Below are 21,843 nucleotides of genomic sequence, written 5' to 3'. Positions count from 1 at the left end.
GGAGGGGCCAAGCTTTCCTTAGCGCAGCAGCCACAACGGCGCGAGCTACCGACGCTGCAGGTGCTTGCTGCACAATCGAGTGCAGTGCCGGCGCTTGATAGTGTTGGGATTGGACTCGATGAGAAATAACTGCAGCAATCCGTGTGCGATGCTAGACAATTGTAATGGCCACTCGTGGATGCAACCAAACGTCACTGTTTGGCGCAAATGTTCGCTGCTTTCTTGGGTTGGAAGTCAAGCAGTATACACTCAAACAACTTCACAGCGCCTGCCACACACCTTCGACTCACATGTAACTTACACAATGCAATACTGGCATACATGGGTATAAACTGAAGAAATCACAGAACGTTGCGACCAGATCTCCATTAACATTAACTACACGTACGACTAAATCCCAGGGTATCCATCATCACGCTGCTTCTCCAGGCCTGGAGGTCTTGTTTATCCCCATCAAACTAAGTTCCACATAGCAATGCCTCCGAAAGCAGCGCTGTAGGCCGTCTTGTTGTTCCACTCTTCATATGTCAAGCCTCTCGCGTCCCTGTCACAGAACCTTGTCACCGAGTAGACATTGACCTTCTGACCTGAACAGCCCAACTCAGCGCGGGGAACATCAAGCCACCATACCTGCCCGTTGGTATTGAACGGTCGATACTCGGAGTTGCGACCATCGACACCGCCGATGGACAACAGCATAACGAGTGGTTTGCCCTTGCCGTGTCGTGCGTTGTCCCAGTGCTCGCAAACAGAGGCGAACTGGAACCGTATGGTGGGAGGGCCAACAGCATTGTTGACTTTGATGTTAAACGACGCGGGCTCAAAGGTTCGATTGCCAAGGCCTTCCTGCTGTGCGTCTCCGTAGACCGTCACCCTGCCACCGGCATCGTCCCTCATAAACTCTTCGTAAGACAGTATACGCCCGTCCTCACGAAATTGCTGCGAGCTATCTCCAGGGTAATGTCTCATGCCGAAGTCCATATTGGACGATGCAAACTCCTGAGGACTGAAGGATCGTTTGTAGCCCTCGTTCTTGAGCTGACAGCCGAGGTGGCCCGCACCCCAACACGGGTCAATTAGCTTCCAAACACCGTTGTCGATCTGGCAAGCATTCCAGGCATGAGTCGACTTATAAGGAGGAACTGGATCATTCGGTCCAATGGGGCTGTGGCCGAAGCCTTTGCTAGCACCAGAGCAGACGATGCAGTTGAGCCCCGCCTTCAGTGCGAGAGCCGCAAAAAGACCGGCGTAGCCTTCGCACACAGCCTGAAAGTCGTCAGCTACCACAATCCAAAACTGAAGGCTATACATACCATGCCACTCGTGATCGTCTTCTCGGGAGTCGACGGTTGGATGGTGCCTGCGAAGAAGTTCTTCACATCGTAATCGACATTGAGATGCAGCCATGTGAAGATGGCCCGCGCCTTATCGGTAGCTGACGGGAAAGGATCGCAAAGCAGCGAAGCAAGATAGCCAACATCTGATGACGGCAGTGATTGGCGAGGAAACTTGGCAGCGTGGCTATCTGGGCCTGAGAAATCGCGACATATGAGACACTGCGCCACAGCTCCTGGCGTGGGCTTCGACGCCAGGATGGCGTCGAGGTTCGGTCTGGAAGAAGTCGGGATTGGCGGCGGTGCGCCATTGACCCCAGGCACAGGTCGACTCGAAGGGACTGGCGGCGGCTCGACAGTAGCCTTGTTATTGAAGCCTAGTGACAGAGCGGATCGTACGGGTCGTTGCGGCGGCGGCACGATAGCTCTCTTCATCTCAATCGTCGTCGCGGATCGACTAGGCAGTGCAGGGATGGGTCGTTCGAACGAGCGGTGCGAGGCATTTGAAGAGACATTTGCTGGTTGCCTAGGCGGCAGCGATGGTCTGGAGGGCAGAGCTGAAGGTGTGTCAGTGACTGCAGCATAGGGGCCGGTTTCACGGCACTCACCAGGAGCCGATGGCTTGATCTGCGGCGGCAACTCTCGACTGGCCACGACACCCCGCTTGCTCGTCATCGCGGCTCTCGTAGCACTCTTCGACTCCTCCTGCTTCTTTGGTGGCAGTGGGGGCAGTTTCGAAGGGTCGTACGCGGGTGCGCGCACCTGGTACAATGTGCTACCGTTGCTGCCATTTGTCTTGACTGAGCCCAGAGAGAGCGTAGAAACACCCGAGGCGATCGTGGATATGGATTCAGACGACTCGCGCCGCGTCACGCTGCGGTCGGAGGAACTGCGCGGGGGCAAGGCTGGCGACTTCTGGCTGTGATTGCGGGGTGGTGGACGTGGTGGGAGCGCAGGCGAGACTCTCGGTGCGGGCTGCTCGATTTGCGGCTGGTTGCCTATGCGATGTGTCGAGGTAGGCAGGCTGTCTTGTATGGGCGGGTTGTTCACGGTCTGGTGCCGCAGCTGGGGCGGCCGATGCGCCGGCGGAGGTGGGGGCGGCTTCTTCTTCGCAGAAGTGACAGCATCGTAGCTGTAGGTTGGGCGCGAGCCAGGAGCGGGTGCGTGGACTTTTTCCAGATTCAGCGCCGCGATGCGCGACTTGATGCTCTGCGGCTCGACTTCAGCCATTGCGTCGAGGCTTGGAGGATTGTGGAGTGATGATCTGCGCTAGGAAAGGCTGGGAGATGTGGCTGCTGGGAGAAGAAAGCGAGACAGCGAGCAGTGCGAAAGAATGAACAACCAGCACAGAGGCTTACACCCAGACAAGCATTGTCGCGGTGGTACGGTGGTCGATCAGGCAGGGCTGACTTTTGCCATGCTCATCAAAACGGGGATCCAATTCACAGTCAGGCAGCCTGCGCCACGGGCTAGGCTCTAGGCTCCGGCAGTGTGGGCCCGCTGCCCCACCTGCCCCAAGCCGTTCCTGCCGCAACTCCAAGACCCAGCCGAGACCAAAATAGATCCAGGTGACTGCTGAACTCAGGAACAGCGTCAGCCCTGCGCAAGAACCACACGATGTTCACTCAGAAAAGAGCATCTACTATCCAAGATGAGCGGCCTGGAGTTCACATTGTACACCAGTGAATGGCAAATGAGGTGTTTCCTCGAGTAGTACATCACTAAGCCCAACGAGACGCTCGCTTACCGGTCAATACGGCTCACCGGTCGCTCGTGCACCTCACTCCAGACGTCATGCGGAAGATCAACACGAGGGGTTATTCGATACCGTTTCTCGGACTGAATATCGCATCGGTATAAACTCAGAGGCATAGGTGAGAGACAAATGAAATGGTCTGCCGAAGCACTTTTGCCAACCCAGACACTCTTCCCAACCTCATCCTAGACCACCAACCATCTATACCCTACTCAATCTGCCTCTCCATAGCGCCAACATAAAGACAGTCCGGTAGATACGACTCCAACTTGAGACATATGGAACACAGCTTATGTAAGGATGCGTTTGGGGCCGCAAGAAAACAATGCTTCGCTGCGCTGAACGAGTATTCAAACAAGCGCTGAAGGATAGTGTTCGTAGGCAACAGAGATGAGTGCCTTCGAACCGCTGGGGGACAGGCGGAGGACTACGACGAAAAATGATAGAGTGATAATGCGCAACGTACTCCGCTGTCCGGCGAACTGATATTTACTTGCCATGTCACCTCTTGCGCTTCTTGCTCTTGTCGAGAGCGCTGGCCGTGAGCGCAAAGTGTGAGGCATCGGCCGGCATGCCGTGGTGCTCGTGCATGGGCGGCGGGCCCATGGAGGTTATAGCTGGAGCTGTCTTGACCGAGACGCCCATATGGCGTCCATAGCGCCCCTTGCGACCGTTGCCCTCATCCTCACTGAGACAGCCCTCAGCACCAATGCCGGCATCCTTGCAACGCTGGCAAGGTCTCTGACGATCGCACCCCTTCTTACTTTTACGGCAACGCTGGCATCGTGGTTTGGACGAAAGGTCCTCGTCGTCAGCACCGAACTGGTGCTGGAAGTTAAGTGAGGCGGTTGAAGCCTTACGCGATTGCGAAGGCAGTGAGGTAGGGGACATGGGTGGCTTGCTGGTGCCACTAGTCTTTGACTTAGACTTGGTCGAGAGCGAACGAGGCTTCGCAGGCTTGCCAGACTTGTTCGAGATTGAAGAGCGGGCCTTGGGCGCTCCAAACTGGACTCGCATCTCATCGTGCTGATGGGGCGCGATGTCGTCGCTCTCGCCTTTGAAGGAGCCGTTGTTGTCGTCGTACTCATCGCCACTGCTGAAGGCGCTCTCGTAGGCACGAACATGATTGTTGGCTCTCTCCATGGTGTAGGGCAGAGGAAGCTCGCTGCCATTCTGGCTGCCGTCATCACTCTCGTCGCTGGAAGAAGCAGCATCGGCCTGGCCGCTGAATGTGTCATCGAGCGTAGAAGTGGAGGTGCGGCCATGGGTGGAGAAGTTGGAGGCATCACCCAGACGCATCAGCTGGCGGGCAACATCTTCGTCAGAGATGACGCTAAGAGTGTGCTCTGGAGTTGGCAAGACTCCACCACTGTTAGAATAGCGATGCGTGTACTGACGCGGCTTGTAACCTGCTGTGCCGCTGGACATCGAGTACGGTGTGACGAGCCCATTCGACATGTATGAGCTATCGCCCTGGTTGTAGCTTTGTGGCGAAGGCAGGGGGTATGAAAAGGTCTGCTGATTCGTAGAGTACGGTGAACCGGCCATGTTGTTACCGCTGATTCGACGCTGCGGAGAAACAGACGAGATGGAGTTGGCCATGGGAACCTGAGGAGGAACGAAGAGAGGTAGCTCCTGAACGAGGAGCTGGTGTTAGAACAGATGTATAGCAGAGCTGGTCGAGAATCACTTACGGAGCTGTCAAACTTCGCTCGCTTGCGACGACCACCCTCAACGATGTTGTCGACACTGATATCAGCACTGGCCAAAGGCTCTTTACGAGAGCGACGTGAGCTAGAGACAGAGCCCTCGCCATCGCTATCACTGTACTCTCCATGCTGCCCGGCGAAGCTGCCGTGAGAGCTATTGCCGCGACTCTTGATAGTAGGGCGGTTACGGCGGGAGTGAGTAGCAGTCGAAGTGCTCCTTCCGCGAGGATGAGGAGACTGGCTCTGGCGCCTGGAGTGCGAGCCTGCTCTTGAGCCTAGCTGCTGGTTGAGGTTTGGTGGTAGCATCTGGTAGCCTTCCTCCAGAAGGTGACGAGGACGACGAGGAGACACCGTCAGCTGACGAGGAGCAGGTGAGTAGTCCTCTGCATCAGGGTCCTCTGCTGAGACTCGTACGTAGACGACCATACCGTGGTCGAAGTTCTCGTATCTAGCAATCAAGATGTTGGCATGGCGATCCTCAAAGATAACGCCCCTGCGCTCGTACAGCCCGTAAAAGTTCTTGACCGTTGTGATGATCGAGTCGGTGGTGTCGTGAGGGAAGATGTTCACCCTCATTGGCAGTCGCGCCCTGGCCTGGGGGGACTGAGGAAGCAGAAGCTCAAAGCTGACCTGCTTGGACGGGACCTGCTTGGACGGCGACAGGGAGTCGTGCGCCGAGGCCGTCTCCGTACTAGGATAGACGTCCATCATGCCGGAATCGCGTTCCTGTGCCATCATATCGTAGTCTGGGACGGAATGCCTTGAGTTGTGGTGGTGGCCCGCAGCACGGCCTTCAATGCTCTCCGTGGTGGATCTTGCGCTCGACACCCGAGGTTGCGCAAGGAGGTGGGAGACTTGCATACCACTGCCCCTGCCTCCAGGACTCTATTCTACAGCCCGTGTATAGTGACTTTGTGTGTATGGGTGCGGGCGATGGACCGAGCCTGTCGGTTGTCGCAAGGACCTCGGAGCGAATGGCGGTCGGGGGGGGAGGTTAATCGGATATCGAGTCTGCGAGCACTCCTATTAGCAGATGGCCCTCAACGGTGGTTCGTATGATGCCCGGCGCTCCCCATGATGGCTTCGAGGAGGCTTGATGGATTTGATGGTAGGGGACGTCGTCACCGCTGCCGGGTGGGCCGCCCTGAGGAAGCCGGCGACAGCAGGATTGGGCGACCAAGGGGCCACCATCAGAGACAGCCGCGTGTGCCGAAGCGGTCGCGCGGGCATACTGAGGGATATACATACCGGCTGAGGAGTATGTGAGGCCAAATGGGCTCTGCTGGGGGTTTGCGATGTGTACCGCCGCTGACTGAGGCGCCGGTTAGCGGTCGAGTGCGCCCGGCCAGATTGGAGTCCACAGAGCGCTGGATACCGGTTTCCAGTGCCCTGTATGGCGGATGATGGTGCTGGAGACTTACGAGAGAGTGGTTGTGTTGGCTCTGGAAGGTGGTGTGGAGAGGAGGAGGAGTGCGTTGGGTGGTCATTCGCTAATGACCTTCCGACATGACCACGACGCCAGCGACTTGGGAATGCTTGAGCGGCAACAATGCGCCTTCCTACGGCACTCAACCCTACGTATTGCTGGTCGCCTTTGCAGCGAGAATCAAATCAAGTGGCACATGTACTGCTTTGCGAGTGTTTGCGCCAGGGCGCATTCATCCCATCTCTATACAGCTGCGAGCGCATTGCACCTGTACTACCCCCACGCTCTGATCAAGACCCCTAGACCTATCGTAGCATGCTAGAGTACAACGAGGCCCTGCCCGGATATCACCAGAGCCATCTACTGCGGCGTTGGCGTATGCTAATCGACGTTACGTCGAGCCTCGGGGCGGCTCTTTTGCGCCCAGGGATCAGACCACAGGGACATTCAACCTGATAAGCATGCAAAACTCTAGCTTTCTGATATGTCGTTTGCGCAAAGCATCTCAAGACTCGCTGCGAAGGTGCTCGACAGTACATCGGACTTGGCTCCCAAGCTGATACGCCGCTTTGTTGGCTCATTCTCTAGCTCCAATGTGACAGCACGAGCACCCTGATGCGCGAACTGGAAGCCTCCAGGGTACTTCAAAAGCTGAATATCAGAGTCGCCTCGCTGCACCGATATAATCAGGCAGGGCAGACACCTCCTGTTCCCCAGGACGAGGGAAGCGCTGAGGCTTCGTTGGCAGCTGATTCTCGGCGTGCTATTGGAGAAATCTCCGCGCAACGATCAATGCTAAACGCATTCTGTGGGGATCGCGCCTTTGGATGACAACTGTCGATGTGATCGCCAGAACTTTCCGAACATGTCGATAGTGTTTGGAGGCATGCGCCCCGCCATAACGCTATGAACTCGGCCTGCTGTTGTGGATGATTCTGTGACAGCACAATCGCAAAGTCGCAGTTGAAGACCCACTTGTATGAGCAGCACACTCCTACAAAGTCGGTCTGCGACCTTAATCGCGATTCCCAAACGATTGAGACACTGGGCTTCCCGGCCCTGCATGCGCGTGAACGAGCTGCCAAACCAGACGTGAGTAGCGCCGAAGGTAGACTTATAGCTTTGTGGCATGGGTAACCGGCCGAGAACGATGAGGGGTCAAAGAATCGTAGCTCTCCCGCACTTTGCCCAAGCCATCTCAGCGCGGGAAAATAGTCGCGGACCTTTTGACAGGCCGATCTCTGACATGTGGACACAGCGCCATCTCATCAGAGGCACGGGTTGTGTCGGGGACCTGGAAGGTTCGACAGCGGTGTAGGTCGGCCCACCTCCAGCGCCCGCGGCGATGGAAGACAAAGCACGCGAACCACGGGCAACAACAACAAGCCAGTAAGAGTTATCAGACAGATACAAAGCAAACATCCTCTGCGACTCGAGCGACGGCGCAAGGGCCAGAGGACCGCAAGGCGGCAGGTTTGAGACTCAGAGGCAGTGCGCCGGATGGTTGGCTGTGCGCTGCGCATTGTGGGCCTCTTCTGCCCGGCGGGGGTGGCAGCGCAATGATCGCAAAAACATCTACGACCTTTCGCGAACGCTACCGCACAGATCTGAAACACTTGCGGGCAGTTCCATGCGTCGTCGATGAGTCTTCGTTTCTAAGGTGCATCACGTGCGACCGGGCCCATTTCGCGACAAAACTAGGATCCTTGGCGCGTCTCCTGACAGGTGCAGTCAACAACAGCATATCTCGTCGCACAGGTTTCGGAAACTTGTACAGAGGAGCCAGGAAGATATTTCACATGCTGAGAGTCTCCCAGAATATTTATTGGGGTTTCAACTGCAGTGTGTGGGGAAGCGCATTGAGTAAGGGCATTTCGTTGTTCTGTCGGTCGACGCGTTTGGATATGACGCCGTTGCTCTGGCAGGCGCTAGCGTTCCCGATGAGGCATAGATCAATTTAGCGGTTGATTTGATGCACGGCTTCTGTTTGTTTACAGAGCTCGACCCGTCTGCATATATACTTTGCATCCAGCCCGGCTGCTGTTGTCACCACCACGTCTCGTGTCGCCCCACAACCGCTGTCCGAGTATCTCATTGCCACCAAGTTAGATGGAGAGTTTTGTTATATCGCCCTCTGTTTTCTAGCGCTTCGACACCAGCACCGCCCCTGTCGAGCTCGTCGCCAACACTCATTGCGTTCGCGATCGCTGCCAGGACCAACATCCACTGAGGGACTATCAACATCAATTGACAGATACACAGCAAAATGGATGCAAAGGTGAGTGCGCTGCTTCTCCCCTGCCTTCACCTCGTCGCGGGGCCGTGCGACTAGCCTATTGTTTACCGACGCCGTTCGAATTCGATACCAGAACGTTTTTGCACACACACTCATCATCACTCACTAATACATTCCTTCAACAGCCGCAACGTCCCTTGCGCGGCCTCCGTGTGCGCGACGAAAACGTGCCACCTCAGTTACCAGCCGGGAAAGCTCTTAAGCAGGGCAAGTCTGTGTCTGCGCTGAACGGTCTCTCAATGCCAGCTGGAGCCATCAAGCCGGCCGCTAAGCGCGCCCCTTTTGCAGATGTCAGCAACACCACAAGGCAACCATTGGCTAAGGACGACATACATCTTGCCGGCAAGAAAAAGGAAAACCTGGTGCTGAAGGATCCCATTGTGGTCACAGTCAAGAACCTCGAGAAGCCTGGTGCATTACTCCGCCCGGCGCAGCGACCCTTCTCGACTACCTCTGCGAAGGCGAACGTGCCAGTCAACCTCGAATCTGTCGAAGCTGCTGCTCCAAAGCAAATTGCCATCGAGGCCTCGACCAATGCCCGCAAGATCATCATCAAGAAACCCACGACTGTTTTCCATGAAGCCGAGGCTGAGATCGTACCTGAGGCTACCATAGCAACCGTACCGACACGGCAAGCATTAACGTCGCGGACCACCTCATTTCCCGTCGAGGACCGTGCGTCCGAGCCAGCAGGCGTTCGGGCAGTCGAGACCGAGGTCGATATCAATGCGCAAAAACAGGTGAAGGCGGTCAAGGTCGATGCCGAAGAAAAGTACGAGTATCTCGATGCTCTTGAGGAGCAGGCACGCGTCATTGAGCAGGAGCGTAATGACGAGCTTGCAAAGCTCACCCAAGAGGAGTACTGGGATGAAGATGATGAGGAAGAGTACTACGACGCCGATGGGTATACAACCGCCAGGTCTCTCCGTTCGCGCGGCGACAACACAACTGGTGGTGTAACGTTGGTCCTTGCGCCGCGTGTCACAGCAAAGACTCAGCATGAGCTTGAGGCCGCGAAGCGACTCGTCGAGTCCACTAGGTCCGAAGAAGATATCGAAGACGAACAGTGGGATACTTCGATGGTTGCTGAGTATGGTGACGAGATCTTCGAGTACATGCACAAACTGGAGGAGAAGATGAAGCCCAACGCCAACTATATGGACCACCAAGCCGAGATACAATGGTCGATGCGATCTGTGCTGATGGACTGGCTCGTTCAGGTGCACAACCGCTTCACACTCCTGCCGGAAACACTGTTCCTCGCAGTCAACTATGTCGACCGCTTCCTTTCCGCCAAGGTCGTCTCTTTGGGCAAGCTTCAGCTGGTCGGCGCGACAGCCTTGTTCGTCGCTGCCAAGTATGAGGAGATCAACTGCCCTTCAGTCCAGGAGATCGTCTACATGGTTGATGGTGCCTACACTGCTGATGAGGTCCTGAAGGCTGAGCGCTTTATGCTCAGCATGCTGCAATTCGAGCTGGGCTGGCCTGGCCCAATGAGCTTCTTGCGCCGCATCAGCAAGGCAGACGACTACGATCTCGAGACAAGGACGCTGGCGAAGTACTTCCTTGAGATTACTGTCATGGACGAGCGCTTCGTCAGCTGTGCCCCCAGCTTCTTGGCTGCCGGCGCTCACTGCCTGGCTCGTTCCATGCTGAAGAAGGGTGACTGGGTACGTGCTCCTGGCTGTTTGTTTTGATATATGCTAACGACCACTAGTCTCAAGCCCACGTCCACTACTCTGGCTACACGATGAGCCAGCTTCGACAGCTTGTCTCGTGCATCATGGAATGCTGCGACAACCCCCAGAAGCACCATGCCGCGGTCTACGAGAAGTACACCGACAAGCGCTATAAGCGCGCATCCATCTTCGTCGAGACAGAGATTGCAAAGGGCTTCCAGCTTCCCTTTGCCTCAAGAGACAGTCTTGCTGGTCAAACGTGGCGACGAAAGTGAATACCCCCTTGTTCACGTCCACGATGGCCCTTGACTTTGGCACCGGTTCTGACGAGCTTACAGGTGTCGCATGACAGCGCACTTGATCTCTCACCAGAACGTTCATACCTCCAGCAATCACCAATACGGCTACCATCGGAATCTCCTTCATTCTTGTTTATTGCTTCCAGACAGTAGCACGAGGCGTTTTAACGGCTTTCTGGATCATGGCCAGCACCAGCAGCATCCTCAGCCAACAGCAGCTCGACCGTCATTCGGAAGCTACGGTTTTGCAGTCTGACAAACTTCAGCCATCATCACAAGCGCTCTCGGCCTCAGCATAGCGAGCATAGCGCCTTCACAGCACCACTTCCCTTTCGAGTATATTTTCAGCATTGCAAGCGTGGCGGATACATCACGATGACACGAAGTCATGAACATCAGCACAGCGCACCAGATTTTAATTCCCCCTCATCACGGCGTGGGAAGGTTTCCTTAGCAAGCTTTCTGGCATCTTGTCACATTGGTTCAGTCTTGGAGGCTTTGGTTCTCAAGGAGTATAGACAGACATCGCGCTATGTGCGAGTCGTCCGGGGTCCTCATCTGCTTTGGCGTCATGCAATCGTCCCACGGACGGGTAGTCGAAAGAAGCTAATTAATGATTGTATCCTTGACAAATCTGCTGAACGTGCATGTGACGGAACCGACTGTGACTTGTGCAGATTGTCGTGCAAACCGTTACACAGGTTGCGTTTCAGAGCACGACTCTAACAGGGGTGGCAGAGAGGAGGACAAAGGAGCTGTTAGGCAGGCTTGCTCGTTTCATCGATCAGCATTGGTTCCTGGTTGTCTAATTCCGAGCTGCTATCACGTGTGAAACTGTTGCTGGGGGCCTATAAGACGGTCGCCTGGTCAACTGACCTCCAAGTAGACCGACAAAGCGGTCTCAGTGACTCATTGCCTCCAGATCAAGCGTTCGCATACGGCGTCGCCCCATCAACCAGCCTCCTTCCAGCCCGCGTTTGTGCGCTCAGCCAATCGGTATCCACCACTGATGCCTGCCTCGCCGTGCGGTCGCTCGGGTATCTCAATGCTTACGTCGGCATAGGGTTGGTCCGTGAGTCGTTGCCTCCGTCCTGCCCTTGGTCGGGTGAGGTCTTTCGCTTGCGTGGAGGGCCATGTTGAGGGCTCACTGCGACGCGCCCTCTGCGGGTGCAATGAGAACGACCGAATCACCTGTCCAGTATTAGTGCGGGTCTCACGAGTCTTGAGCATCTGCCACCTGCCTCGTACGAATAGCATCTCGCTCTGCTTCTTCACCGTCCGCACGCGCGGTTCCTGGTCATCCTCCTCCTCCTCCGCCACGAATATTGTCTCTTCGACGTCGCCGAGAACGAGGTTGCAATGCGAGTCGTACGCCTGGACTCTTCCATTAGCTTCTGACGTTGCGCCTCGCTGCTGCTGCGCGCAAACTTACGTGTAGTCTGCCCTTCAATTCGCGATCGCCTCGTAGTTTGACGACGACAATCTCATCAATGCAAAGGCGCACGAGATCGAGGGGCTCGTTGGTCTCTTCTTTGTCGTCCATGGTGGGAGGTATGTTGCTGCGCTGCGCCGTCAATGATCAACGCGAGGTTCAACTTTGGTAGCTACGATCGTCTTGGCGCGGGGACCTTCCTCGCGAGTACTCAACGCTAGCCGGGTACAGTCACTAGCGCGCTGGATTGCGTCAGGCCTTGGCTCTGCGACTGCTTGATGTCTCAACAACCACCACGACCGGAGACAATCAAAAGACAATTTTGCTTCACAGATCGCTGACACTCGTTTGGAGAGACACACAGTCGATTTCAGCTAACACTGGCCGTCCAAGCTGCGGATACACATCGCCCCACCTCGACCACCACCATGGCTGAGCCACAAGGCCAGACACAGAAGGAAAAGGAGGAGCACCCACTCTTGGCAGCACGCCCGCCGGCCACTGATCCCATCACATATCTCACGATCGTGGAGTACAACCTCACAGAAGAGAATCTGCCAGTCCTACACCAAGTCCTCCAGGATCCTGAGCTGACAGCTAACATCGGCTGGGACCTGATACACCTGCTGCTGCCTCTTCTCCCAGCATCCGAGGAGTGTTTGCAGGATATTGCAACCAAGGGTAATCCAAGAGAATGTGTGTTGAAAGTCACAGAAGCACTGCGGCTACTTCAGTTTGAGGAGCCTCGCGAAGACACGGATGACGAGGAAGAGGAGGCTGGCGAGGAAGGTGGGGTGAAGCTAAAAGTCCCAGATGTCGGAGTGGGAGAATCGAGCACCAGCCCAGCTTTTACACGCACAGTTCTACCGCCGTTGCCGGTGCTCAAGTTTGAAATTCTTCTCAACTTGCTGGCTACGCTGCACAGAAGGGTCAAGACAAAGTTCCCAAGCCGTTTCCTATCGACCAGTCTGCAAGCTGTCCTTGTTGCATTTAATAGGGCCACATCGCATCAGGAGGAGCTCACGCTGGCTGGGATTAAGCTTGTCAAGACACTTTCAGGGACTAAGAGACCACTGCTACCGTCCAGGCGCAGCAGCGGCAACCTACTAAGCCGGACGAACACGAACGAGAGCCAGGCCGATCCAGAAGCCCAAAGTGAAGCGCCAAATGTCGATGAGACGACGCTCGTCAACCGTCTTCTCCAGTCGTTCATCACGCACATCCTCGAGGACTACGTGCTCTCGCTGACTTCAGACGATGATGTCCCAGGTCTTTCGTGGGCCAGCAGATTGATGGAGAAGTATGAGCCGTTAAGAGTTCCAAACAAGCCAAACTATCAGAAGTATGCAGATCGCTTCGCTGAGGACGAGGATCTGAGATCAAGAACTGCTATTCTTGGGCAAGTCGTCGCATTGGCGCAAGACTTGGGGTTGAAGACGGAAGAATTGATCTCGGCTGTCCTAGATTCGGAGGTGGAGAAGAGGGGCGTACCAGGTACAGAGGATGAACCGCCTGCTACTGCTGCCGACATACCCCTATCCAGGACCGGAGCGCTCATACTGTACACTGCGCGGAACGTGAAGCAGGAGCTATACGCAGCGGCTCAGGGCGACGACAGGTCTTCATTCTCGATCTTCCCAGATCACGCAACAATACTCAAGAACTTCGTTGGCATCCTTGGCCCGCAAACAGTTGGTCTTGAACCTGAGGCTTTGCTAGATACCATTCTCGCCCTCGGTCTGATTGCTCTGGATAACAACAATGTTGGCGAACCGCAAGACGACGAGTCTTTCGCACAATATCTCCAGACCGTATCACTCATCTCCGCCAACAACCCTTCGCCCAGTCTCCGAGGTCATGCTCACTATCTCACCACAACGATTCTGCGCTCCCATCCCCACGACCTGGTCCGCCTCACGTTCATCCGCGACACACTTGAGCACTGTCCGTACGAGAATCTCAAAGCAAGTGCCGTATCCTGGCTTAAGGGCGAAACCCTCGAAGCCAACGGGCCGCACGCCGACACAGACGACGATGCACAAACATCCATCTTCGCGACCCCTGTCGCACTACAGACCGTCGCACCCTACCTCTGGCCTGATCTCAGCACCCACTACGCCTCCCTGAGCATCGAAGTGAGCGACTCCTGGATGCAATTTAGGCAAGAGCTTGGTTTCTACGTCGCTGCGCTCAACTTCTACTACCTCCTTCTGCAGGCGCGGCATCTGCATGAGTCGCTGGCGGTTAAGAGTCTGGATGTTATGCAGTATGTTGGCCCGTTGAAGGATGTTGCTGCGAGGTTTAAAAAGGAGCTGGCGGAGGGAGGAGAGCTAAGTGCTGTCGTTGAGGAGGGCGAGGCGAGGGAGCAGGCGCTTGCTGATGTCGGGTTGCTGCAGAAGGTCATCGAGTGGGTTGAGGGCCAGGAATCGTGTTCGGGAGCAGAGCGCCGTGCTTGAGTAGGTGGTGCAGAATCTAGGCTGAGTCGTAGTATCCAGAAATTGCTATAAGTCAATAACTATACCAACCAACCCGGCGACTTCTAATTACCCCAGGGTTTGTAGTGGTGTGAGATTGCGTAGCTGTTATCTGGCTGCCATGTCAAGCTCATACACTGCAGCGCAGTTCCACTGATACTTCCCGAAATTTCTGCAAAAGTACAGTCCCAGGTCGATGGTGTTCTGAGTGTTCGCGAGGCTATCACGTGCCTGTCTCAATCAGCGTCGACACGAGTTGCAAGGGCAGGCTCGATACTGGAAAATCTGCAAAAAGAAGATCTTTGCGACCGATATGGGACTCGAACCCACAACCTTGGCCTTAGGAGGGCCACGCGCTACCATTGCGCCAACCGGCCAGCTTGAAGCTGATCTTGTTGTGATGGAAGGTGGACAAATTTAAAATATTATATATTAACACTAAATTGAATACCCACTCTCCGAGGCACATCGTTTGCCCGACCACCGACTCTTTGTCCGTGTCAGCACCGTGCGTCCTTGCGTGATGCTTTGTTTGCTTGGTGTGGGGTCACTCGGTAAAGTTGGAGTGAGGTAGGATGCAGATTGATACCATCACAAGAAAACATACACGGTCCACGACACTGGAAGGCCGAGGGTTTTGGAAGGGTTCGGTTCTGGTAACGCATTAGGGACGAATCACGCAATACTGAAGTCGATTACAAATAAGGCAGGACATTAATTGGCCCTCATTTCGTTTAGCAGAGTTCTACATCAGCATTTTGCACACAAATCCAGTTTGACTACACTGACTGTGCCGACTTTCACACATTCTGCGGTTGGCCACAGACTTAGATCGTGAGGTTCGTCGCCAATCAGAACTCAGGCCCTCGCCTCGGAGGCTCACGGCAAGGCCATCGACGGTCGCGAAACTTTTACGTTTCGCTTCCCACTCCGCAACTCACAACCTCGCGTAACAAATTGCGCGCAGAGAACCGCACAAAATGGTATGCGCACCGTAAAGCTGCGAGTCCTGGGCATCGGGATACTGAATACCACAAAAGGTTCATGCAGACGCGTCCGCCTTTGCTGATGGCCTGACTAAGCAGGAGGTGTACGCGCAGGTCCTGGAGCAGGCCAGGGCGCTATTCGATGGGCAGAGGAATTGGGTATGTATGAGAGGCGATGCGTGGAGGTAAACAGAAAAGAACAAAGGAAAATTCCGCTAACGAGGAGTAGGTCTGGTACGTACAGCATTCCACAACGTGTTTGCTACACCGTCAAGGCGACTGCAGCGCAGCAGCAGGAATTTGTACAGGCTAACGTGAGAAGCAACTTTGCAAACACAGCGTCCCTGCTCTGGCACGCATACCACTCGCTGCCTGGCCCGTCGTCCAGCGTCAACTGGAGCGGCTTCTACTTCCTCAACCCGTCTCGCCCGCAGCAACTCCTGCTCGGCCCGTTCCATGGCCAGGTAGCATGCCAGACGATCGCGTTTGGGCGCGGTGTTTGTGGCGCTGCGGCGAAGACTATGCAGACGCAGCTCGTGCCTGACGTAGAGAAGTTTCCAGGACATATTGCGTGTGATGGCGCGAGTAAGAGCGAGATTGTTGTACCGATTGTCAAGGAGGGGAAGGTTAGTGATCCGGCTCTGAGTGTGCTGGGAGAAAGGTCTAATTGATTGACTAGGCCATGGCCATTATCGACATTGATTGCGCTGAGGAAAACGGGTTCGATGAGGAGGATCAGAAGGCCCTTGAGCAGCTGGCTGCTCTACTTGCCGAGTCCTGCGATTTCTGAGCGTGCGGCAGCATGCGTGAGATGGCGATTTGGGATTGAAGCGGTGTTGTCGTAAGAGGAGAGTTCAGTGGCCTAACATGATCATCGAGACATCATGGCCATCTGGGAGGATTTCTAGAACTGCCTAACATGATCAATAAAGACATTATGGCATACTCTTGACTCTGATGCCGAAAGAGCATGCTGAGTTACGGAAGGGCAGTCATGAGGTCCAGGACCCTGGGCGAAGCCCAACGATTGCGAACATTGGTTCACTCCCGACTCAAGGTATATCTGCGCACAATTCCCTCCTTTCTCACCTACGACCAACTATGACCTAGCACAACACGGAAGAATCTACTCAAAATATATCACAAAGTTCCGACAAATTGCCTTTTGCCTGACGCTCGCAACGCTACCCCGGTCGCCCATGGCCTCGCAAGCTGGCAGCACTATCTTCACGAAATACACAAGGAGTATCAGTGCATCTGACGCTACCTCTGCGTACAGCACCACCACGCCAGTAGCATCTCTACACCCGGACCGTCTCCTCGTCAATGCATCATCAGCTGGTTCTCTAACCGACAACCTCGAGGAGGCGCCTCACGGTCGGGAGCAGGGCGGCGAGATACATGTTGTATGTATGGGAGAGGAGGATGCCGAGGCTAGTTTGGCAGCGACCGAGGACGAGACCGAGCATGAGACGGAGATTGAGACGGAGGGTGAGAAGAAGCCGAGGAAGCAGAGGGAGCGGGAGCGTTTACACGACTTGACGGGAAACGGGGTGGATGAGATTGCTCACTCGAGAAAAACGTGGAAATGGTATGACAGAGTTCATCGTTGTAGGTTGGTGGTCAACTGGGAGATTGAGACTCTGATTGTGGAGTTGAGTGTCGTTGCGATGCGCTGCGATTGGTGTGGGAGACATGCAATCCGGGCAAGACCGGAGATGATGTGACGGCGTGTCAGATCTGCAGGCAGCCGAGGGGAGCGAAGGGACCGGAGGAGGGAGGAAGATATTTGATGACGTTGATGATACTATGCGCCAGCACTTGTCGTCACGCCGGAGCTCGTTTCGGATTCTGTTGGCAGTGAAGCGTCTTCCGCCGGTGACTGAGTCTTGTTGTAGACGTCCTCATGTTGATTTTTCTGTCGAAGCCATGGTTGTCGTCATGGATGAGTTGTCTTGCTGCCGAGCATGCTCAGCTTCGACCGCGGGTGTATCTGTCTCTTTCGCGCTTTCGTCTGGTTTATCGATGATGGGGGAAGCCGCAAAGGGCAAGGAAGGGTGGCAACACGCTGAGCGGGCGCTTGGCGCGATGTGGTGTAGGAACTGCATGTTGAATGGTTTGGGCTTGTTAATCTGGCGTGATGGCTTTGAATTTGTGGGTATAGGTTCGTGGGAGTTTCTGCTGGAAAGAGACGGTTTGTGAAAGATGGACGTATATGGGCGTATATTGGAGACGAATCATTTCGAACCCTGGAACACAACTTCCCACGGAATGCCGTCCTGTTGTGATATCACAATACTCGAAACGAACGAATTCTGTAGCCCGTCCCCGCAGAACCGTAATTCTGTGGTGCAAAAGCCTAGCATCGAACCGTTATTCCTACACCGATGGCCTTTGGGGTACTGCTTGCAGTGTACGTGATTGACGACGCGGTAGTGGTTCAGGAAAATAGTTGATTTGCTACATGCACATGTATGCGCTGTCTCTTCTAAGGATACCGCCCAAAGCAATGGTCTCGTCAGGATGCAACAAAAGAAAATCCGGGTGCATGCCAGCACCAAACGCCTGGCTAAGAGATACGTGATGTCGACTCCTGTTGAGGTACGGTCGTCTGCGCGACTTCAAGGGGGAGGCAAAGTATATACAGTAGAAGTGAAGTCATAATGAAGCCCGACCAAGGAATAGTCGGGCTGAGGATTGGGGTGAGGTGGGTCGAGTGAAACTCGCATGATCAAGGAAGATCAATGGACCCACTCGGGTTGTCTGGGAGGAAAGTAGAGCGACCTCGGCCTAAGTTTGCCGTGACGTGGCAAGTGGGTGATGTTGTGAGGAATGGGGTGTCGAATGGGATGTCGAATGGGGTGTCGAATGGGATGTCGAATGGGGTGTCGAATGGGGTGTCGAATATATGGTCGAATGGAGCGTCGAATATATGGTCGAATGGGGCGTCGAATATATGGTCGAATGGGGCGTCGAATATATGGTCGAATGGGGCGTCGAATCGACTTGTTTGCCTCGTGCTCACAGCTCCATCTCTTCAATGTCTCGCATGACGACTTGTATCGAGGCACGTTTCGCGGCCTCTGCCAGCAGGGCAGCCGAGTTCAAGTAGGCTGCGGTCTCGTTCTGAGTGGAACCGGCGCCCTGTCTGTTGGGCTGGTACTCGTAGCTGGGATGTCTCTGGAGCTGCCTCGGGTGTGGCTGCGATTGCTGCTGGTGGGACTGTTGCTGCTGCGGCTGGTTCGGGGAGGCGAACGAGTACTGCTGCTGGGCGCTGGGCATGGCGGGCGACGAGAGCGGAGCGGCCGACTGCAGGGAGGGCGAGGCAAGGCTGGAGCTGCTGCTGTAGCTGGAGATTTGGGCACTGGAAAACTGCAGAGGGGCGACGGCTGGGCGGGTGGGAACTTGCTGAGACATGTCTCGGGCGGTGTGGGTGATGTGCGCTCGGGGAATTCGAAGAGTCTTCTAGTTCTGGGGAAAAGAAGAAGTTTCGAAAGAGTGGAGAGGGACTACTGTATACGTCGCGCACACGGGCGTGCTTGGGGCGGCTGCGTGGGGTTAAAACACCCGTGGTATCGCCGAAGCGTGCGGTGCTCGGCAGTGAGCAATGTATCCAACGGTCGCGGAGCACGAAAGGAGCAGCTGTGGTACGGAGCAATATAACCAGCAGCGGCTCAATGAGGGCAGATTGTGGGCAGATTGCGAGCAGGTTGTGGGCAGGTTGTGTGGGCAGGGTTAAGATCAGAGGGCGGCAGGGAAGAGATAGGACGAGCAGACAATATTGGCGGCGTCTGAGCCGAGGCTGGCTCTGGCATGCCCTTTACGGCTTTCCGCGCTACCTCGTGAGTCGTGAAATATTCCGTCACCAGATGCACCGATGCAAGAGAGAGGGCCGGAGAATCCACCGACTCAGCACTACTCGCGGCCACACGGACGGTGAGTGGCTAGCAGCCTCGTAGCCTCCGTACTACCTGCTGGCGGCTTCATCTGGCTTCGCATTGAGCACCGCGGCCGGTCGCGCAATTCCATCGCAGCGTCAAGAGTCAAGACGATCGTTGGCGGGGTTGAAATTGGAAATTGGAAATTGGAAATTGCTGCTAGCCCTGCGCACCGGCACTGTCACCGTCACTGTCACCGTCACCGTCACCGCCGCCGTCGCCGCAGCGACACGACTGCCCAACATGCCTGTGAGCGCCGGCGTCCGCCTCCCTCTGCGGTCCCGTGACTAACACGCCGCAGCTCGTCCTCGTCTCAGGTACGCGCTCGGTCGGTGGTGCTGGCAGAACCGACACTTTCCAGTTCCTGACTCGACGCTAGGATATCCGTCCGCCGGGAAAACCACCCGCGCGCTGCAACTGAAAGCGCACTGCGAGGCCAAGATTGCCGCAACAAGTGCCGACGCCCGCGCCAGCCGTCTCAAGGTGCACCTTGTCAACGACCAGACGCTGGGCGTGTCGCGCGCCGTCTACCACACGGCGAGGGCGGAGAAGGATGCGCGCGCTGAAGAGTACTCGGCCGTCAAGCGCGTGCTCTCGCGCGACGACATCGTCATCGCCGACGGGCTCAACTACATCAAGGGCTTCCGCTACCAGCTGTACTGTGAAGCCAAGGCCGTGTCGACGCCCAGCTGTGTCGTGAGTCGCGACTGTGCCATAGTATCTGCAATGTCTGCATGCTGACCGCCAGAGGTCCACATAGGCACGCCCGCCGACAAGTGCCGCGAGATCAACGCGGCGCTGCTGGCCGACAAGGACCGCGATGGCGGCTACGACGAGGAGGACTTTGAGAACCTGATCTTCCGCTACGAGGAGCCCAACGGCATGACGCGGTGGGACAGCCCGCTGTTCATCGTCGTGCCAGAAGACGAGACGGCGTGGTGCGACCAGGTCTGGGACGCGCTCGTAGGCAGCGACGGGAAGGCCAAGGTCGTCAGACCCCACCAGGCGACGGTGCTGGTACGCCACATGCACACGTGCTCTGCCACAAGCACAGCTGACAGCCGCAGAAACCAGCCACGGAGCAGAACTACCTCTACGAGCTCGACAAGACCACCTCCGATATCGTCACCCAGATCACAACCTACCAGAAAGACCACCCGGGCGAAGGCGGCGGCCACGTCACCGTCCCCGATGTCGACCGCCCCCTCGAGCTCCCCGCGACGCCCATGACCCTCCCGCAGCTCCAGCGCATCCGCCGCCAGTTCATCACCATGAACCGCTCGCACAGCTTCTCGAAAGCCCGCATAAAGGAAGTCTTCGTCGACTTCCTCAACAGCGAGTTCCTGCGCTAGTCCACGGCCTTCTATACGTAGGCCTGCCCTTCTGCGCCCCCATGCAGGGCTCAGAGGCGTGACGCTGCCGCTGCTGCGGACCCGGACGCACGCTTCCGCTCTACCGAGACAGCCTGCGGAGATGCACGGCGTGAGGCTCTGCGTTGCATCCCTGCCGCTGAACAAAGCTTGTGACTCTCGACCTGTAGATCCGACTTCCTCCGATGCTTCGGCGCGATAGGTACACCACGGCGAGCGTTGCGAGATAGCGGCGGCAGTTTCAGCTCGGGTGATGTGGCGTGATATCCAGAGCACCGGGGGGCCTTACACGGGCTGAGCGGGACCGAGAACGGCAGTATCTCGCTGCCGCCTTCTGCCAACATCAGCAGCTGCGGTTCCGCATGTTGAAGGTGTGGCTGCTGAGAAGGTGGATGAACAGTGTCCGTCACTGAACGCCATGGATAAGAGCACGTCGGACAGAGTATCTCGACCAATCAAGCCCTGCATCTGACGAAAGCATCCTGCATACATCATGACACTTGAGCTGACATCGTAAACCTGCATGGCGTATCCTGCGCGCATTACCTTGCCATCCTGCGTGCATTACCTTGCCATCCTGCGTGCATTACCTTGCCACCCTCTCTCATGGACTCACCACCGCCCAGCCAGAACCGCGCAAAGACCCTCCAACCTGTTCTCCCCACAATCCTTCCCCTTGCAGCCACATGCACTCCTTCCACTTTTCCTCCGGCCTTGCGTCACACCCCGCAGAACGGCCCACGTGCGCCACAGCCCCACACCGGGGAAGCACCAGCCACATACCACACACCAACACACCAGCGCAGCGGGACATGACGACGGCGCACGTTATGCCAGTCGTCTTTCCCGACGTGACGCAGGAAAGTGCCTCCGACTCTGCGGAAATGGATCCGCGCCAATAATCCACTCTCACACCACGCGCCAATAATCCACTCTCACACCACGCGCCAATAACCCACTCTCACACCACGCTGCTATTCCCGCACCGATCGCGGCTGACGTGAACAGCTGGGCGCTGGTGCGTCACTGCGGGCATGGCGTTGGCCATTGGCCTTGGCTAGCGGACTTGGGGTGGCCGTGAGTGGCGTCATAGACTGACTTGCCTTGGATCATCTTCGTTGACCAGGCGTACGGGGTGTGCTGA

At 56.1% G+C, this 21,843-nt stretch overlaps 10 protein-coding genes and 1 non-coding gene across 11 annotated transcripts; 6 read left to right on the top strand and 5 right to left on the bottom strand.

The window, feature by feature from the left end:
• Positions 1-342: 342 nt before the first annotated feature.
• On the bottom strand, positions 343-2,751 carry M421DRAFT_421562 (uncharacterized protein). The gene is made up of 3 exons (XM_033592873.1): positions 1,943-2,751; positions 1,314-1,891; positions 343-1,266 (listed from the first exon to the last, which is right to left on the bottom strand). Exons 1-3 carry the CDS (start codon positions 2,562-2,564, stop codon positions 454-456), a joined length of 2,013 nt encoding a protein of 670 aa, XP_033447974.1. The 5' UTR covers positions 2,565-2,751; the 3' UTR covers positions 343-453.
• An 840-nt stretch (positions 2,752-3,591) lies between these two features.
• Positions 3,592-6,286, bottom strand: M421DRAFT_93099 (uncharacterized protein; the record flags this gene model as incomplete). Its single annotated transcript, XM_033598087.1, has 4 exons — positions 3,592-4,737; positions 4,785-5,682; positions 6,048-6,166; positions 6,221-6,286. 4 exons carry the CDS (start codon positions 6,284-6,286, stop codon positions 3,592-3,594), a joined length of 2,229 nt encoding a protein of 742 aa, XP_033447973.1.
• Positions 6,287-8,760: 2,474 nt separating this feature from the next.
• On the top strand, positions 8,761-10,475 carry M421DRAFT_65071 (G2/mitotic-specific cyclin 3; the record flags this gene model as incomplete). The annotated part of the gene is made up of 2 exons (XM_033596215.1): positions 8,761-10,191; positions 10,239-10,475. 2 exons carry the CDS (start codon positions 8,761-8,763, stop codon positions 10,473-10,475), a joined length of 1,668 nt encoding a protein of 555 aa, XP_033447972.1.
• Positions 10,476-11,337: 862 nt separating this feature from the next.
• Positions 11,338-12,200, bottom strand: M421DRAFT_173792 (Sm-like ribonucleo protein). Its single transcript, XM_033587807.1, has 4 exons — positions 11,932-12,200; positions 11,741-11,873; positions 11,648-11,690; positions 11,338-11,595 (listed from the first exon to the last, which is right to left on the bottom strand). Exons 1-4 carry the CDS (start codon positions 12,040-12,042, stop codon positions 11,451-11,453), a joined length of 432 nt encoding a protein of 143 aa, XP_033447971.1. The 5' UTR covers positions 12,043-12,200; the 3' UTR covers positions 11,338-11,450.
• M421DRAFT_421558 (DUF1760-domain-containing protein) lies at positions 12,042-14,494 on the top strand. Its single transcript, XM_033592872.1, has one exon. The coding sequence runs from the start codon at positions 12,360-12,362 to the stop codon at positions 14,385-14,387; it is 2,028 nt and encodes a 675-aa protein (XP_033447970.1). The 5' UTR covers positions 12,042-12,359; the 3' UTR covers positions 14,388-14,494.
• A 216-nt stretch (positions 14,495-14,710) lies between these two features.
• Positions 14,711-14,782, bottom strand: M421DRAFT_t78. The gene has a single exon. It is a non-coding gene; the product is annotated as a tRNA-Arg (tRNA).
• Positions 14,783-15,228: 446 nt separating this feature from the next.
• M421DRAFT_173553 (GAF domain-like protein) lies at positions 15,229-16,265 on the top strand. The gene is made up of 5 exons (XM_033587805.1): positions 15,229-15,388; positions 15,446-15,550; positions 15,621-15,625; positions 15,714-16,017; positions 16,071-16,265. The coding sequence occupies exons 1-5, from the start codon at positions 15,386-15,388 to the stop codon at positions 16,179-16,181; spliced, it is 528 nt and encodes a 175-aa protein (XP_033447969.1). The 5' UTR covers positions 15,229-15,385; the 3' UTR covers positions 16,182-16,265.
• A 325-nt stretch (positions 16,266-16,590) lies between these two features.
• Positions 16,591-17,118, top strand: M421DRAFT_5978 (uncharacterized protein; the record flags this gene model as incomplete). The annotated part of the gene is made up of 1 exon (XM_033595713.1): positions 16,591-17,118. One exon carries the CDS (start codon positions 16,591-16,593, stop codon positions 17,116-17,118), a length of 528 nt encoding a protein of 175 aa, XP_033447968.1.
• Positions 17,119-18,412: 1,294 nt separating this feature from the next.
• Positions 18,413-18,808, bottom strand: M421DRAFT_5977 (uncharacterized protein; the record flags this gene model as incomplete). The annotated part of the gene is made up of 1 exon (XM_033595711.1): positions 18,413-18,808. One exon carries the CDS (start codon positions 18,806-18,808, stop codon positions 18,413-18,415), a length of 396 nt encoding a protein of 131 aa, XP_033447967.1.
• A 505-nt stretch (positions 18,809-19,313) lies between these two features.
• M421DRAFT_173567 (chromatin associated protein KTI12) lies at positions 19,314-20,706 on the top strand. Its single transcript, XM_033587806.1, has 5 exons — positions 19,314-19,578; positions 19,631-19,646; positions 19,709-20,025; positions 20,080-20,346; positions 20,397-20,706. The coding sequence occupies exons 1-5, from the start codon at positions 19,573-19,575 to the stop codon at positions 20,679-20,681; spliced, it is 891 nt and encodes a 296-aa protein (XP_033447966.1). The 5' UTR covers positions 19,314-19,572; the 3' UTR covers positions 20,682-20,706.
• A 512-nt stretch (positions 20,707-21,218) lies between these two features.
• On the top strand, positions 21,219-21,588 carry M421DRAFT_421553 (uncharacterized protein). Its single transcript, XM_033592871.1, has one exon. The coding sequence runs from the start codon at positions 21,306-21,308 to the stop codon at positions 21,513-21,515; it is 210 nt and encodes a 69-aa protein (XP_033447965.1). The 5' UTR covers positions 21,219-21,305; the 3' UTR covers positions 21,516-21,588.
• The last annotated feature ends 255 nt before the right edge of the window (positions 21,589-21,843 follow it).

This window comes from Didymella exigua (assembly GCF_010094145.1).
Source record: "Didymella exigua CBS 183.55 unplaced genomic scaffold M421scaffold_16, whole genome shotgun sequence".
Taxonomy (NCBI): Eukaryota; Fungi; Ascomycota; class Dothideomycetes; order Pleosporales; family Didymellaceae; genus Didymella; species Didymella exigua.
The sequence above is the reverse complement of the archived record's forward strand: the minus strand, read 5'-3'. Positions and strand labels throughout refer to the sequence as shown.